This window comes from Schistocerca piceifrons, chromosome 1 (assembly GCF_021461385.2).
Source record: "Schistocerca piceifrons isolate TAMUIC-IGC-003096 chromosome 1, iqSchPice1.1, whole genome shotgun sequence".
NCBI lineage: Eukaryota > Metazoa > Arthropoda > Insecta > Orthoptera > Acrididae > Schistocerca > Schistocerca piceifrons.
This window is the reverse complement of record NC_060138.1, coordinates 340,070,957-340,089,892: the sequence shown is the minus strand read 5'-3', so window position 1 is coordinate 340,089,892 and position 18,936 is coordinate 340,070,957. Positions and strand designations below refer to the sequence as shown.

At 43.2% G+C, this 18,936-nt stretch overlaps 1 protein-coding gene across 3 annotated transcripts in view; it reads left to right on the top strand.

The window, feature by feature from the left end:
- The window catches only part of LOC124783531 (ATP-dependent 6-phosphofructokinase), an 80,317-nt gene that overhangs the window by 4,829 nt on the left and 56,552 nt on the right, over positions 1 to 18,936 (top strand). For all 3 annotated transcript variants that reach the window (XM_047254031.1, XM_047254030.1, XM_047254029.1), the window contains exons 3-5: positions 10,286 to 10,437; positions 10,520 to 10,709; positions 13,138 to 13,348. In XM_047254031.1, the coding sequence (XP_047109987.1) occupies positions 10,286 to 10,437; positions 10,520 to 10,709; positions 13,138 to 13,348 (553 nt within the window). The remainder of the gene's footprint in view (positions 1 to 10,285; positions 10,438 to 10,519; positions 10,710 to 13,137; positions 13,349 to 18,936) is intronic.

Genomic DNA, 18,936 nt, shown 5'->3' with positions numbered 1-18,936 from the left:
GTCTGGTGATGGTGACCAATAGAAACCACAATGTGCTGTTAACAAAAGAAATTGAAGATAAAATTCCAGAAAGAACCAACTTATGTTTACAAACTATGGTAGGAGAGCTCTCAAAGAATATCATAAACATAATAAAGGAAGAAATAAAAAGCAAATTGAACACTGTAAGCAGAGAATCCAGCCAAAAGCAAAGTGAGCATAAACTGCTGAAGAAAATCACTGAATGGGAAAAGCTAAATCTGGTAGAAGCCAGGAAATGAGGGAGGAGAAGAAGAAAACAAATCATAGCATGAAGAGCAACAGTTGGAATCAACTGTCCTCAACATGCTCCCATACCACGTGTAAATAGCAAAAGGACCAACAAACACAGAGCAGGAGACAAAGGGAAGAAAGTTAGTTGGGATGAACACTAAATGTAGCCCTATATGGTTAAACTTCACCCAAATATGAGGCAGGAAAATTTAATGAGTACTCTCAAGGAAAATGGAATCTCAGGGGAAATTGGATGCAACCATCTGCAAACTAATGGCACAGACAGAGCATTCAGAGTAGTGTTATCCATCCTACACAAAGAACAGATAACTACCCCTGACTTCTAACTCAAGGGGTTAATAGTCTGGAGGTATTTTTTTTTTTTTTGCCAACAAGAGTGTAACTCCCACAGCAACAGCAATAACAAACACTACATCAGAATAATGGCATGGAACGTAGAAGGGCTAAAATCCATAATCAGTGTGATCCCCCTGCTCAGCTTCCAAGCCCTCAGGGGCTCAGCATGCTTTTGCTGACTATGGGCTTGAGGATCCCAGGGTTCCTGAGCTGGGGTCTGGTAAGTGCCGCCAGTCTCCTGTCACTGTAAGCTCTGGGAATGCTTTAGTGACCACTGTATAGCACAACAGTAGAACATTGTGTGTCTCAGGTAATGGCATCTTGGCTTGACTGCCTAGATCACGAGAATGGTACAATCTCAACATGTGCAGCATGCTGATGAGATGCAGGGCTGTTGAAGTGGAACTGTCATTAGCAGGCAACCTCTGGAGACCCTGCTGCACATCAGTTGTATAATGCTTATTCAGGCATAAGGGGCTGTCTGAGTGGAACCTTATTTCCCTAGCTGCATGTGGGATCGAAATGGGACGCTTGAAGATTTCTCCTTCTCCTCCTCCTCCCAGCAGAAAGGATAAGCTGCAGATAGGTACTAACACCCAGTCAAATAAGAGGGCTCTTGTAGCCATTCCTCCAGACTCAGGGGTTATACAGAATTTGCCCATGAATAGTAACGGGTGGCATGGTGCCATTCAGAATGTGTTTTTAGTTGTGAAATGGAAAGAGGGCAGTTTTGAGAAAGTTTCACCTTTTTATATTCATAAAGGTTTGAAGAGCATCACAGATACACTGAAATTGGTCAAGCAAATGTGTAGCGGCACACTGTTTGTTGAAAATGCTAGTTCCCAATAAGCAACAAACTTTTATCATGTAGAGATCTGGTAGGCGTTCCAAAGCAGGAATTGAAAGATGAGTGGGCTCAAGAAGGCATTTTTGATATGCAGAATATGCTGAAAAGGGTTGATTGGGATGTGGTAAAATCTGACTCCTTCTTCCTAACCTTCAATAGCATGAAACTTCCAGAGTGTATCAAGGCAGGGTTTCTTCATCTATGCATATGGCCAAACATCCCTAACCCAATGTGCTGTGTTAGATGTCAGTCTTTAGGTACACCAGCTTAGGATGTAAGAGTGAAGCCACTTGTGGCAAATTTGACAAGGCCGCAATGGCGTTGGCTGTTCCTTCCTTCCAAAGTGTGAAAATTGCTCTGGGCACCACCCAGTCTGGAGTAGGGATTGCAGTGTCTTCTTTGAAGAACGGAAGATACAGGACATTAAGACATTGAAAAACATCCCATATGGAAGGCCAAGAAGATCTATAAAGCCATGCAGCCTCCAACGTTCACTACATCTTTTGTTTCTGCCCCTAAACAGCCTATTTCAGTGGCCAGCACTTCCACACAAATGGAAGTTGCTAGTGTCAACACTAGTAACTGTGTTTGTCAGTGTACTTGTCAAGATGCAATTGTTTCAGAGTCCATAGCCCCTAAGAAAACTTCAGAGAAAGTCACAATTACCACCGTTGTGGAGCTCATGATGCCTCCAAAGCAGAGACTTGTAAAAACTCGAGCACTGCCTCAATCACTACTGTAGTAGTTCCTGCAAAGCCTTCCAGGCCAAGAAAGCAAATAGGAAGGTTGCATGACAGGTGAAAAAGGTTGTAGATCATCAGACCATGTCGATGTCATTTGACTTGATGGCTCTGCTGCTTCTGCTTCAGTGCCAATGGACTGCTAAATCTGCTCGGGGCAACCATCTTGTCTGAAGGCTGAAACTCCAACTGCTGTGGGCTTTCCATCTGGGTGGAAAGACAGGGAGAGAGTGCAGCCCACATGACAGCATGGCTCCCATGCTATAGTTCATGACTCATGTGGAGGAATTGAAACTCGTGGCACAGGCACAACCCTTGTGCTTGTGTTTACAGAAGACACATTTCAAAGCTACTGATGCCCCTGTGCAATGGGGATATGCCCTCCTGTATAACGATGACCTGACTGGGGAATGAGTCAAGTTAGGTGTTGCTGTGTTTGTCAATAACACATGCAATTGCTCTGCTCTCCTCTTAGTTGCTGATCTACAAGCAGTATCCATTGCAGTTTGTGCTAGTTAGGCATCATTATCTGCTCCCTGTACTTACCTCTGCAGGATGCAATAGACTCCGACGCTCTCGCAGCCCTTATTGAGCAAATCCTCTGCACGTTTTTTGTACTGGGTGATTTCAGTGCTTGTAATGTATCATGGGGCTCAAACTATACTTGTCCCAGGGTTGTGTTTTGGAAACCTCGTGGCTTCTCAGAAGCTGTACATCCTCAAGAAGGGCAGTTCCACAAATTTCTAGCTGCTACTAGGTAATCCTTAGTCTTTAACCTATCTTTCTGCTCTCCAACACTTGCACACTCAGCACAGTGGGAAGCAACTGATGACCTTCATTCCAATGACCACTTTTCACTGTGATACACCTACTAGATGGAGGATTGCCGGAACAGAAGCCACCAAAATGAATGATCAGCAGAGCTAACTGGGCACTGTTCAGGCAGTTGGCTATGTTTGAACACTGTCACAGTGTCCAGAAATGGGTGGACCGGATTATGCATGTGATCTATCACACTGCTGACTTATCCATGCCACAGGCCATCTTAGACGGTGATGTGTACCTTGGTGGACAGATGAATGCTGCTCAGCAACCTGGGATAGACTGTTTAAATGCCACCCAACAGCAGACAACCTCACAGCATTTCGAGTTGCGAGAGCCCAGGCTCGCTGCATCATTAAGGAGAGCAAGAAAAGATCATGGCAAGCATTCCTGAACTCTTATCAACCATTCTGCTTGTTCTACAAAAATATGGGAAGCCATACCTAGGACTTCTGGTAAACACAGTCGTTTACCGTTAGCAGCAGTGCTGAAACAGAGGTGTCTCCAAACAGTGCCCAGAGACATCGCTCAGACTCTGTTTGATCATTTTGCAAAAATTGCAGCTGATGCAAAGCAAAATATGACATTTTAATCATTCTCATCATGTTTTTAGTTTACTTGATTTGCATATGAGGGTCACAATCCTACATTTTAGAGAGTCAGTGAGGTTCCTTGGCCTCATTTTTTTACTCCAAATTGTCATGGTTGCCACATCTAAGAGACCTGAAAGCTACCGGGTGATCAAAAAGTCAGTATAAATTTGAAAACTGAATAAATCATGGAATAATGTAGATAAAGAGGTACAAATTGACACACCTTCTTGGAATGAACCAAAAAATACAAAAGTTCAAAAAAATGTCCGACAGATGGTGCTTCATCTGATCAGATTAGCAATAACTAGCATAACAAAGTAAGACAAAGCAAAGATGATGTTCTTTCCAGGAAATGCTCAATATGTCCACCATCATACCTCAACAATAGCTGTAGTCGAGGAATAATGTTGTGAATAGCACTGTAAAGCATGTCCGGAGTTATGGTGAGGCATTGGCGTCGGATGTTGTCTTTCAGCATCGCTAGAGATGTCGGCCGATCACGATACACTTGTGACTTCAGGTAACCGCAAAGCCAATAATCGCACGGTCTGAGGTCTGGGGACCTGGGAGGCCAAGCATGACGAAAGTGGTGGCTGAGCACTTGATCATCACCAAACGACACGTGCAAGAGATGTTTCACGCATCTAGCAATATGGGGTGGAGTGCCATCTTGCATAAACATCGTACGTTGCAGCAGTTGTTCATCGGCCAGGCAAGGGATGATGAGATTCTGTAACATATCGGGGTACCTCTCACCTGTCACGGTAGCAGTTTTGCTGACCAGCGCCATCTGTCAGACATTTTGTGACCTTCCCCCCCCCCCCCCCCCCCCCCCCCTAATAAAACTCCGTGTCATTCCAAGCATGTGTGTCAATTTTTACCTCTCTATCTGCATTATTCCGTGGTTTATTAAGTTTTCAAATGTGTACTGACTTTTTGATCACCCGGTATATCTCTAAAGACACTAAACAACATAAAATGCCTTAGTCACAGGTCTTGGGGAGCAGACAGAGCGTATCTCCTCCAGTTTTATAGGGCTTTCATGTGTTTGCAGCTGGACTATGGGTGCACAGTATATGGATCAGCGAGGCCTTCTTATTTGAAGATCATTGATGTTCCACCGTGAGGGGATTTGCTGGTCATGGGTGCTTAAAGGACCAGTGCCGTATCCAGTCTCTGTGCTCACTTATCATCCGGCAGCAGCTCCTCACGGTGCGTGAGGCATGTAAGTTCCTCACTGCTCTAATTTCACCAGCACACCATACTATTGGATGTCTGCCTCTGGAATGCATTTTCTCCAATTGTCCACGAGCCACTCCCAGATCGTGTCCTCAAAGTCCAACTGCCTCAAAGCTTCACTGTCTTGATGCAGAAGTATATGCAATCTTCCGGGCACTTGAGCAGATGAGACATTATTCCAGTGCTAAATGTCTTGTCTGTTCTGATTCTCTAAGTGCCCTTCACTCTCTGAAATGTTTGTGTCCAGCAAAGTAGTCCACACTACCCAGGATGCCCTCCTCCAACTACTACGAGTGGGGAAGGAGGGATATTTTTGCTGGGTACCAGGGCACATGGAAATTGTGGGGAACGAAGGGCAGATCTAACAGCCAAAGAGGTGTATCATGATCCTTAGGTATTTCAGTGTGCCATCTCCTTGCATGCCATAACCTCGCTTTTGAGCTCCAGAGTCTTGGGTCAATGGGAGGATGAGTGGCTGGAAGTGACAGAAATAAGCTCCATCTAGTAAAGCCCACAATGCAGCCATGGCGTATTTCCTTTGAGCCATGTAGATGGGACAAGGTTCTCCTCTCTAGTCTTCACACAAACCATGCCCCATGATGCAAGGCTTCTTGCTCTGACAAGAGGATCTTCCGATGTGTGGCACTTGTGGCATACAGATCACTGTGCATAATGTTTTATTGGACTGTGTTTTATTTTTCGACCACATGTTGATTTGCTGACAGATCTGCAATCTGTTTTAGATAACGTTTAAACAAATGTGGTTAGTTTTAAAGTTTTGTGAATTGTCCAATGTTTTTTTCCAAGATTTTAGGGAAATGGTTTTAATGTGTTTACAGACTGACTGGCTCAACATACACTTACATAAATGGTCAGCCTGTGACATTTACCTGTGCCTTCCTTTTAACTCCTTTGCTGTTTTACTTGTGGTTTAGTCTCATGTATAGCATCTTTTTTCTTTCCCATTGTCTTAGCGTGTATGATCACAATTTAGTAATTTTATCCACATTTGTTTCTTTTAATGTGTGTAAGGGTGCTGATAACCTCACTGTTGAACAACCCCCCCCCCCCCCCCCTCCCACACACACACACCTTCAAGGGAATGACATAATTCTTCACAGAAACATTCAGCTCAGAAGGCACAAGCATGAGGAATTTCTACAGAATTCACTCCCTAGCCAAGAAAGGAGATAGAGGGTGCCCTCTCGGGTCACTAAGCTGTTTCATAAACCACACCTTCAACCCCCCCCCCCCCCCCCCCCCCCACACACACACACACACACACACACACACATAATCATACAAATAATACCTTAGCTGTAGTCACCAGTGAAATGAAAATAATAAGTGTGTACTACATGGCCAGTAGTGAACCTGAGAGCATTACCAACAAGCTTTGAAAGGCACTGGAAGATATAGAAGGTGGTAAGCTGACCATTCTGGTAGGATATCTAAATTTCTGCATAGACAAATGGAACTCAAAAACCCTTATGGTCGCAGATTTTCTGATGAAATACCTACTGAGACTGCTAAATCAGGAAAAGGGATACATCTATGTAGTACCAAACGCGAGGTGCACAGTTGACCAGTGTTACACCCAGGTGGAAGTAGAAAAGTCACAATTAAGAAACACCTTTCAATAGTAACTAAAGTTCAGTTGAGCTCAGAAGCACACATAAAAAAACCTTAAACCACAAGTTTCAAGGCACATAGATGAAGAAAAATGGCTAGTGCGCAAAGCAGAGCTACCAACAATAATCCACATGATGAGGTAGGTGAGACAGCAGCAGCTCTGAATAATATACTCTCACAGGCTGCTGCTGAAGTAACCAGTTTCAGATGCACCATGAAGCCATGGTTCAATGAAGAATGTTACCTCATTATACAGTGGACACAACAACTCGCCTATGCTGACAGGTAACGCAGAAATGACACAGTAATAGAGTATGCTGAAGAACTATGCTCTACAGAGGAAAGTGCTGAAAATATGTCCCAAATTCCCATAGAGAAAGTTGCTTAAAAGAATTTCATGTTTAAACTCTTCTTTAAACTACTACTAGGGCACATTGAATAAAGACGACATGCTATTATCTCAACGAATCAATACAGTTTCACTCCAGGCAGATCAACACTGCATTCATTGCAAAAAGTCACTCAAGAAATAACAACCCACCAGTCAACTGTATGCAGTCTTTATAGACTACACTAAAGCATTTGACAGTATCAGCAGGGAGAAACTCCTCCAGTAGCTAGAGAAAAGACTAGGTAAATCAAGCAACAAACTAGAAGCAAGCAATTTGATTCTAGGTGCAAACCATGTAGCAATATATGATGGCATATCAGTGTTGAAAAACAACGTCCAAACAAGAAGGGTCCTACAAGGTTGTCTGATACATGTGGTAATCTGTAGTGTAATGTCAGTGGACACTGGGCAGACTGTAAGCACAAGAAATGTAAAACTGCTTATGCCTGCTGATCAAATGGTCATTCTCTCCAGGAGCCTAGAAGAGCTACAAGCAGCCATGGGGACCATCAGAAATTGGGCACTAGAAAACTTGGAAATAACAACTCAAAGATGAAAGCAATAAAATTTAGAAGAGGAGGAAGAATATCAAAGAGCAAACATCTCACATGTGGTGAATCAACGTCAGAAGCTTTAAATACTTGGGAGTAACAAACAACTGGAACCTCTCTCTCTCTCTCTCTCTCTCTCTCTCTCTCTCTCTCTCTGGGAGTGAGCAACAGCCACAAGAAAAGCCATTTAAGACATCCTTAAGCTACAAAATGTTACACTCTCTCAATTGCAATAACTCTGTTCGAGCTCAAGGTTATGCCAGCTGCCACATACAGAAGTCAACTAAGATGAACCTATCTTATGGTGAAAAACCTAAAGAAACTAGAGAATGTTTAAGCTGGGTTCCTAAAAAGAGCTCTGTCAGTCTCAAAATTCATCAGAAATAGCTACACTTACAGTAGTGCAGAAAGCTTTCTTTGTAGAAGAAATTAGACAACACTGTCTTCCATAGGCACAAACATAGAAAACTGTCATTGAGAACAGACAGAACAAAGCCCAGGATGTACTGAAAGAAATCGTGGGAACAGAAGCGATGAATTTAGGTACCAGTAAAGGACTGAACTTCCAACTCCATCACCCATACATGTGTTTTGCTGTCCACAGTTTCTGACCGAGCGAGGTGGCGCAGTGGTTAGCACACTGGACTCACATTCGAGAGGACGATGATTCAATCCCGTGTCCGGCCATCCTGATTTGGGTTTTCCGTGATTTCCCTCAATCACTCCAGGAAAATGCCGGGATGGTTCCTTTGAAAGGGCACGGCCGATTTCCTTCCCCGTCCTTCCCTACTCTGATGAGACCGATGACCTCGCTGTTTGGTCTCTTCCCCCAAAACAATCAAAATCCACAGTTTCTGTGCAAATGGTATGCCGGAAGGAATCATATCACGACCCCACAGAGGACTGTGTCTGTAAACTATGCAACAAGCTATGTCCCAATTACCATTTAGTGAAGTGCAAAAGCAGAACTCAAAAGACTGGTGAAAGCATAACTTAAATGTAATATGTGCACATTGTGTTTAGTCAAGTTAATGTTTATTGAGTTATGCAGATGGGAGCTATCCTTGCAATACATCCTTTGCTCCCATAATCCTCCTGGCCTCAATCTCGCATAAATCTGTGTCCCCACACCCTCGACACAACAGTTTTCCCTTTCTCTGCCCTGTCACCTTCACCAAACCATGCCTTCACATCATCTTCGTCACGCTTCCCTGGCTCCAGTATCCTTGAGTTGAATGCTGAACCTGTGCCCCTGCCAGTCCTCTTTCTCTCTCGCTCTATCCAAACCGCCATACATAACCTCCTTCCCGGTTCAACTGCTGAACTACAAATGCAGTATTGTGTGTGCAGTCGTCCCAGTGTAGGTGCACAGGTGTGTGTGTGTGTGTGTGTGTTTGTGTGTGTGTGTGTGTGTGTGTGTGTTTAAGATTTTGAGAGAAAGTCTAAATATATGTGTGTGTGTGTGTGTGTGTGTGTGTGTACAGGGAGGATATCTGAAGTTATAATGTTCCTTTATGAATTATTGCAATTCAGTTACTGTAATCACATTTTTCATGGACTGTTTAGGGCAAAACACCAATTACTGCACTGTTAAATGCTAAAACTTATAATCAGTCGATTGTCAGTACTTCAGAATCTTAAGCAAAAACAAAACAAAAAATCCTCTCTCTGAAAAGTTCCTGTTTCAAATGTGCAGTTGGCTCCTATCTTATTCTGTGCAGATGGAGTTATTGTAACCACTGTCACCAATTTTCATGGTCACGTGTTTTGGGAACCAGTAGTAATAAATCAAATTGGAAACCAAGTGAGATGAGTTGTTTAAGTCGTTAAGGTATTGAACTTGTATTCTGTAATAGAGGGTATCAGATTCTCATATGGTCATCCATATTTGGGTTTTTCATGGTTTTTGGAAATATTTTTCAGCAAATGCTTGGATGGTTCCTCCAAAATTTTGTTGATTTCCTTCTCCATCCTTTTCCTGTTGAGCTAATTCTCCATTTCTAATATCTCAGGACTCAATAGGCTGTGTACCATCTCTCAGGTTAGATAAGTTTCTGCTTTCATGTGTAATTTGGAAGTGCCACTGTGGACTTTTATGCTAATTCTTGTTTGAGAAATTCTGTAAATGCAGAAGCACTTTGCAAATTGACCACAGGGAGCTTTACATTGCAAATATCCCTTCTGTATAGTAATTGTATTGTTTTTTCCTCCATTCACATTCATCACTGGTGTGCGTTGCAGTTATGTATTCTTAAAACCCCAAATACTGCTTCCAATCATTTATTAAGTTCTGTAATAACCAATGTTTATGTAGTTCAGTGTCCACCTCATTAGCTGAGTGGTCAGCACATCTGACTGCCATTCAGAGGTCCTGGGTCCGATTCCCAGCTGGGACAGGGATTTTCTCCACCTGGGGACTGGGTGTTATGTTGTCATCATCATCATGGACACAAAAGTCATCTAGTGTGGGATCAGTTTAAAAGACTTGCAACTTGACAGCTTCCCCAGATGTAGATGGATGTGATCATTTCATTTACACAATTGAGTGACATTTTTCAAGCCTGTGTTTGTGTGACTGACAAGCTAATATTTTTGTAGAATTTACAGGATACTGGAAACATAGGAGTGGTGTGTGTTCTTGCAGCATAGGAAATGTGTACACAAATATGATTGGTTATTTGAATAATCAGTTGCAGCAACTGCAACATTGCCAGGTTGATATGGAGATGGTAACGGTAGTTCCATTATGACAGTATTGCTTAATTTGAAGCAATTAACTCACACACTGACCTGTTGATATTGTTTTAAGTTGTCACTACAACGTGTTTTTCGCTATTTTGTAACTGTTTGTAATTCTGCAGGAATGAATGCTGCTGTTCGTGCTGTTGTAAGATTTGGTATATATTTGGGTTGCAAAGTATTCTTCATCAGGGAAGGTTACCAAGGAATGGTTGATGGTGGAGATCACATAGAAGAGGCTGGATGGTCTAGTGTTTCCTCTATCATTCATAAGGTATGTTGTGTAGTGTTTTCTGCATGAACTTATTTCATGTGTTTGTTAGTGTGTTGATGTAAATCAATTTTCTCTTGTTTAGGGAGGAACTGTAATTGGTTCCGCAAGGTGTAAGGACTTTAGAGAACGTGAAGGCCGCTTAAAGGCTGCAAAAAACCTTGTGACCAGAGGGATTACAAATCTTGTTGTGATTGGTGGAGATGGTTCACTCACAGGGGCAAATCTCTTCCGACAAGAATGGCCCTCTCTTCTTGATGAACTACTGCAAAAGGGTAAGATGAAGTGTAAACAATTTGTCTAATCATTACCTACATCTGTAAAATGGGTTGCAGTTAATCTGCAGTTGCTCTCATAAATAAATTATTCTAATCAAACAATGGAAAATCCAGTATTGAATGTAACAATACAGTGAAAAGTAAAGTTGCTACTCACCATATAGCAGAGATGGTGTGTCGCAGATAGGCACAACTGTTACAAATAAATAAAGCTTGCGGCCCTAAGGCCATTGTCAACAATAGACACGTGAGTGCACGCAAATACAACTCACACGCACGACTGCAGTATTGTTGACGAAGGCCTAAATGACCGAAAGCTTTATTTATTTGTGACAGTCTTTTTGTTGTGCCTATCTGCGACTCAGCATCTCTGCTATGTGGAGAGTAGCAACTTTTCTTTTCATAATATTGTTGTTAGTTATACTAATATCATTAAAAGGAGTCCATGTGAATTGAGCCCCTTTGATTTTTTTCATTTTGATTTATGGGTCTTCTTATAAGAAATGTTAATGTGAAACAAATAATGGCGTGTATTGGAGTGGGGGTGAGGGTACTACCAGTGTTAGAATACCACTGTTGGAACTTTAATCACACTGTTAGTCCAAAAGAAAATACTATGAAAAAGAAAAGGTAGCAACTCACTATATAATGGAGGTGGTGAGTCACACAGAGCTACAACAAAAAGACTGCTAAGCAAGTGAGCTTTGGGCCAAAAATCCATCTTATGAATGGCTGCCAAGGCCAGACTACAAGCAACAGTTTGTGAGCGACACTGTTGCTTGCAATCTGGCCTTGGCGGCCAGAGACAGTGGTCGTTGTGTGTGAGCCGTGTTTGTGTGAATTTGTGTTTGTGTGTTTTGTCTACTTCAGAAGAAGGCTTTTTGGCTGAAATGTTACTTGTTTAGCAGTCTTTTTGTTGTGCCTGTCTGTGACTCAAATCTCCCCGCTATATGATGAGTAGCAATCATCTTTCTCGAAAATGTAATGTAATCGGATAGACAGAAAATTTACTCACCAAGTGGTGGCAGGAGATCACACACATAAAAGATAGGTTTTACTTATGCAAACTTTTAGAACCAGTGACTCCTTTTCCCAGAGAAGCGTTGAGGAGGAAGGGAGGGGGTTGAAGGAAACGGGGCAGAGTTCGGAAAAGTCACCCAGGACCCCAGGTCAGGGGAGACTTACTGTACAGGATGAGAAGGAAAGACTGATTGGTGGGGACTGCCTGGGCGAGATTTGAAAACCTGAGAGCAAGGTGGAAAACGGGGTAATATGCAAGACAGAGATTACTGCTAAGACATTATGCGTGAGTTAATAAGAGTGATAAGCTAAATACATTGTATGTAACAGAGATGGGAGGAGGGGACAACAAAAAATAGACAGGTCAGAAAATGAAAGGTGTAGAAAACTAAAATGGAGTGAAGAAAGGAGTAGTTACTGTGAAGAAATACTGAGATTGAAGAAATTAACATAAATTAAGTTCAAGTAGGTGGCAAGATTAAGGACGTACTGTAGCGCTTGTTTCCACCTGCGGAATTCTGAGAAACCGGGAGAAGAATACAGATGGCATGTGTGAATGCACGTTGACAAAATAAACATTGGTTGGACCTGAGTTAATACATACAGTATCCAAGATTAATTAATTATATTGCAATTGGAAAGGATGACATAAATTTGTTTTGGTGTGGATGTTATGAATAGAATGTTAAACTTGGTGAAATGCTGATGATCGAAGGTTTTTTTTATGGGAGGTGGGTTTAATATAATACATAAATTTCAGACATGGCAGACTAAAAAAAATTGATTATTCCTGAATGGTGATTTATGCACAGTAAGTTTAATATGCTGGCATTATGAAACTTGTTGTCTCAGGATACACATTCACATTTCAAAACAGTCCTAAGATAATTGCATGTGGATATATTCTTTCTACTCTATGGTTGTTGTGTAGTGTGTGTGTGTGTGTGTGTGTGTGTGTGTGTGTGTGTGTGTGTGTGTACAGTGTATCTTTTGTGCATGTAATTCAGTGAAAAATTACTTGTTTGGTGAAATCATTTTCTGTCTCAACATCACTCCCAACAGAAGCAAAATAATATTTAAATTTTTAAAGAAACAGATGTCAAAGTAAATTGTATTTTTTTAGAGGCTGTAACATTTTCTTGTGTCAGCAGGTAGGAACATTGTCCTAAAGCAGGTCTGAGACCCAGATGTTTAGTGTTGAGTAATAAATATTGCATACCAGTATGTAAGATTGCATGTTGGGTTTCTAATTCTCAACAGAATTAAATCTAGCATAAAAATTACAGTTACCAATTGACAGGACCTTTAGTAAACTTATTAATAAACAATACATGGTGAAAATTCTATTAATTTTACATGATACACTTTTTTAATGATTATGGTTCACAAGTTTTGCTTTTTTTAGGCGAAATCACAAAAGAAAGCAGAGAAAAGTACACATATCTTCATATTGCTGGTTTGGTGGGTTCCATAGACAATGATTTCTGTGGTACTGACATGACCATTGGTACGGATTCTGCCCTTCATCGAATTATTGAGGCTGTTGATGCCATAGTCTCAACAGCTTTCTCACATCAGCGCACATTTATTATGGAGGTCATGGGACGGCATTGTGGGTATGTAACCATGTCCTCTCTCTCTGTCTCTGCCTGTGTGTTTGTTTACTGGATAAAGACCTTCTCTAAACTCCTCCTCCAGCAATATTTATCTGTGTTACTCCTGCAAATTTTCTAATGTCATCTACTCCCAGCTCTTGTGTAGAATATATGCTATAACCAATTTTTATCTGTTTCTTTTTCTATCTTAACAGAATAAACTGAACTCATTGTGCCTGATTGTAGCATATATTCTTCTTTCTGTGCATTACTGGTTTGCATTTCAGCATGTCCTATTAAGTGACAGCATCTGCCAGAAGAAAGCTGTTTATCACAGTGTCTGCATGTCTTTAAGAAGTAAAGTTAGTTTCTCTTTGTTTTTACTAATTTTGAACTAGAATGTGTTTAGAATATGCTTTAATATGCTAATATACCCTAGTCTACTGAATAAATACAGCAGTATATTTTTTACAATATAACAATGGATCTACATTGAGCAATGACCTGTACCTTCACATTCCAGTGAGATTGTTTTTGTAACTCTTAGGTATTTGACGTTGCACATATTTTGACTGTTTCCTGAGGCAAATATATTCGCTTTCAACGTATCCAATAATTTTGGTGAATCACCAATTTTTTTAAAAAATTCAATGTTTTGGTCTTACTTTGTCCTAGAACGATGCACTGACGACCCGTATAAACTTTTCATCCATAAAAGCTAAGGACTGAGGAGGCTACACAACTTTCAGTAAGTCATCATCTGACTATTTTCTTGTACTTTGGAAGCCAGCAAAGAACTTTGCCGGGACCATTTCTACACTACACATTTTCATTGCAAGAATTTTTGAAGCAGATACTTAAATTGACAACATACTCAAACTTTTTTGAAACCATTGCATTTCCTTTGTTTGTTACCAGCACTAGAGCTGCTGATTTACTGTCAAGTATCATTAGCGTTCATCTTTCCCACTAACTCCATTCTCTGAAGTTAGAGTCGGGTTGAAGACATGTTAGAAATGGAGCATGTAGGGAAGAAACTTCTTATGATTCTTTAGTTTTACGTCTGTTGTCTTTCCTTCATGGTAAACACCACATGGTCTGCTACCAATGTGAGCAAAGGAAAATCCACTTTCCATGTAATGTAACACACAGACTTCCAGTATTCACTGTCACTCTGTGCATTATTTGATTGTCAATTAGATGGTACATTCTATATGAAACCTCTTAATTTTGCGGAAATTGTGTCTGCTGTCTGTCAGTAGCCTTCTTACTTTGTACAGAAAATTCACCCCCATTAACAAGTGGCATAAAGTCATCTATCTGCATTCTCCCTGCCAGAAATGTTTATTCTGCTTCACTTTTGCTGCCAGTCCCATTCAGTTTTCATGGACATAATATTATTTTTGTAGCATACTTTCTCATTGACAGCTAAACCCGTGTCATTTAGTAGAAAAAGAGATGACGCTGAGTGTTTTCAATACAGTAAAACTTTCCTCTAGACTAGGTTTTGAATTGATATATCATCATGCACAAATGAGATTCACACACACACACACACACACACACACACACACACACACACACACTATAACTCCACCTTTACATTCACAGAATTAATGTTTTCCCACCGTTTATGACTTTTTTTTAATCATTCCCATCAAATTTCCTACGTCAACAATGTTAATTTGCACCTGATTTGGTGTCAACATATTTATAATTTTCCCACAATTTATGCATTACGAAAAAATGTTCGTAGGAGAAAAAAAATGACGATGGCATGATGTTGGCCATCCAGTAGTGTTTACAAATATTATATGGTTAGTTTCTTGACACCAGACCAGTCTACTCAGCAATCTGAACCAATGAACCCATAAAAGCTGGAGCAATGCATGCCATTTCTCTCGCCGCTGCCAAACTCTACTTGGTGTGGTGGCTGCTGTGAATAACTGAGTTCATTCAAGCTAAGATTTTTTTGTAGCGGCGTTCGTAGCGACAAACAATTCGCTGTAGAAACGGCTTACGAAGTCACCGCCACACTTTTAATAGCGGGCCGACCGGTCCGCTGGAACAGTGAACAAAAAGATGAAAACCCAAACACTCTGATTAAATAAAAGTCGGTACTTATCTTTATTAAGATACAGAAACACAGTAGTGAACTCCGTGTCTACAGAGATCTGTCTAGTTCGAGTCGGAGCGGCTAGGTCAGCGTCGGCTGACGACAAACAACAACTCTGCTGCGATGAACACACAACTGACTAGCAAGTACACAATTCGGTGGCGAGTATACAACTGAGCGGCGAATACAGAACTGTCCTAGCACTCGCGACTCCAGCGCTTAAGAAGCCAGAAGCCAGCGGTGGCGCGCGCAGACTTGCGGCGATTTCCTGTCTCGCTGGCGCTGCTTATGCGGACGGCGTCCGGACTTTGATGCTGCCAACCTTTTGGCAGCGGGCTCGGGTGGCATTACTGGCTAGGATATAACACTCCTCCCCCCCCCCCCCCCCAAATCGCCGCACCGTCGTTGAATAATGACGTGGCGAGCGTCGACGGCGGGGGAAGGGTCTGGCCGCAGGCGTAGCAGTAGAGACCGGGGCGGAGACTGTTGTCGGTGGCAGTCCCCGGTCTGCACCCCAGCATTGGCTGCGCAGGGCCTCGGGAAACACCGACTGAAAACCGAGGTCAGGGTGCACGCCTGTGACCACGGGCGCAGCTTCTGGTACTGGACGCGACGGGGCGTCGGGACCCACGAAGAGAGGCAGCGTCTCCTGACACTGCGTCGACGGCTGCTGAGTGGGCGCCGGACAAGGCGCTGCGGTGTCATACTCCTTGGGGGTGCCCAAGGAAAGCGGCTGCAGGACAGGCTGCACAGCCACCGCTTGGGATGGCAGCCCGGCTGAGGGGTCGACGTCCATCTGCTCCGAAGGCGGTGGCGACTGAAGAGGGACCGCAGGCGCCGGAGCGACCACCTGGGGCGCTCCCGGATGAAGCTGCGCGGGAGGCATCAACGGGACGGGCTGTCGGCGTGGTAGCGGCAACGGCTGCTGCTGCTGCCCTGGAGGCGGCAGCAAAGTCGGAAGGCGCGGCTGGAACCCGCCGCGGACCAAATCTGTGGACAAAGAACGAGCGGCAGAATCCGGGCGGCCAGCATGGCGCAACTGGTTCTGATGCCTCCTGTGCACCCCAGTAGCACCTTGAACAGTATAAAAACCGCGACCCTGGACACTTATCACGGTGCCTCGTTCCCAACGACGGCGACCGTGATAAACTCTGAAAAAAAACGGCGTCGTTGCGCTGAAAACGCGTGCGATGCTCAGAAGCGGTGGGTCGATCCGGGGGGTGCAACAACCATAGTAGGGTGCGATGACGACGGCCGTGGAGAAGCTCCGCAGGCGAAGGGCCGTCGCATGGCGTGGTCCGGTACGACGACAGGAACGTGATGAGGGCCTGCTGACGAGAGTGCGTAGCACGAAGGCGGTCCATATGATCCTTGAATGTGCGTACAAAACGTTCCGCTGCACCATTCGATTGCGGGTGGAACGGCGGAGTAAGAACATGGCGAATGCCATTGGCAGAACAAAAACTTTCAAATTCAGCAGAGGTAAATTGTGGACCATTGTCAGACACTAAAACTTCTGGAAGACCCTCAATACAAAAAATCGAAGTCAACGCCTGTATAGTTTGTGCAGACGTTGTAGACTACATGGGCACAACAAACGGAAAATTACTAAATGCATCTATCACGATGAGCCGACGAGAATTCCAATATGGACCAGCGAAATCAATATGTACTCGCTGCCAGGGACCGACAGGGCGTGCCCACTCAAAATAGCGTTGAGGCGGAGCAGCTTGGTGTTCGGCACACGTCGAACAATCTGTAGACAACTGCGTAATCTGCTTATCAATGCCGATCCATGTACAATGACGGCGGGCAAGCTGCTTGGTGCGGACCACTCCCCAATGACCTTGATGCAACAAGTCAAGGACCTTGGATTGGAGCACTTGGGGAACCACTACACGAAGCTGGTCATTCTCGGTGCGTAACAGCAAAACTCCGTGCGAAACAGACAACAGATGACGTTGCGGATAATAGCGACGAACCACAGGATCCGATATGTCCTTTGCCTTGGACGGCCAACCACGTTGAACAAAACGTAATAGTAAACTCAGATGACGATCCGTAGCTGTCTCACGTGCCACCTGACGATAATCAATTGGAAAATCCCGGAGGGATTGACGCTCATCGGCGTCAATCTGATGGCAAGAGTCGTCAGAGGAATCGAAGACATCATCCGCAGCAATCGGCAATCTAGAAAGCGCGTCAGCGTTTGCATGCTGAGCTGTAGGGCGATACAGTATCTCATACCGGTATTGTGATAACAAAAGAGCCCAACGTTGTAGTCTCTGAGCTGTCCGCTGAGGAACTGGTTTAGACGGATGAAACAGTGACGTCAGGGGCTTGTGATCTGTTACTAAATAGAATGGTCTACCATAGAGGTAGTGATGGAATTTTGTGACACCGAACACAATAGCCAACGCTTCCTTGTCCAATTGGCTATAATTACACTGAGCTTTGTGTAGCAATTTAGATGCGAACGCAATAGGACGTTCGGTGTTACCGACTCGGTGAGACAACACAGCATCGAGGCGGAAAGAAGAGGCATCACAAGCTAACACCAGAGGCTTGTTAGGGTCGTAATGGACCAGACAACGATCATTCAATAAAGCCTCTTTAAGCTGCTGAAAGGCTGATTGGCAATCAGCTGACCACACAAACGGAACATTCTTACGGCGGAGACGATGCAACGGTGCAGCAATCTGTGATGCATTAGGTATAAACCTAATATAATATGTCAATTTGCCAAGAACTGCTTGCAATTCATGCAGATTGCGAGGGGCGGGCAAATCACGAATAGCTGCTAAATGTGACTGGGGGGGATGAATGCCTTGAGCATTAATAACATGTCCCAGATACTCCATCTCTGTAAGGAAAAATGAACATTTATCGATGTTGCAACGTAGGCCTGCCTGAGACAACACTTTAAACAAACACTCCAAATTACGGAAATGTTCAGCAGGCGTCCGACCGGACACAACAATATCGTCTAAATAGTTGCAACACGATGGCACATTAGCCAGAAGTTGTGACAAAAAACGCTGAAAAACAGCTGGAGCTGACGCACAACCAAAAGGCAAACGCAGAAAACGGAACAACTCCAACGACGTGTTTATGACAAAATACTGTTGTGATTGCTCGTCGAGGGGCAATTGCAAATATGCTTCACGGAGATCAATTTTGGAAAAGAAACGAGCTTCCCCTAACTTATCCATCAGCTCGTCCGGTCTAGGCTAAGGAAAAGAATCAATGACAGTCTGAGGATTAACTGTCGACTTAAAATCAGCACACAAACGTAACTTGCCAGACGGTTTCTTTATAATAACTAAGGGAGAAGCCCACTGGCTCGCTGAAACGGGTTGAATAACACCGTTGTTTTGCCAACGACAAAATCGAGGCTGAGCATTATCTTTTAACGTAATATGAGCGGCAAAGTTCGCAGCACAACCTAGTTCGTCTTTAAATATGTCACTGTATTGTTTACACAAATCGGTTA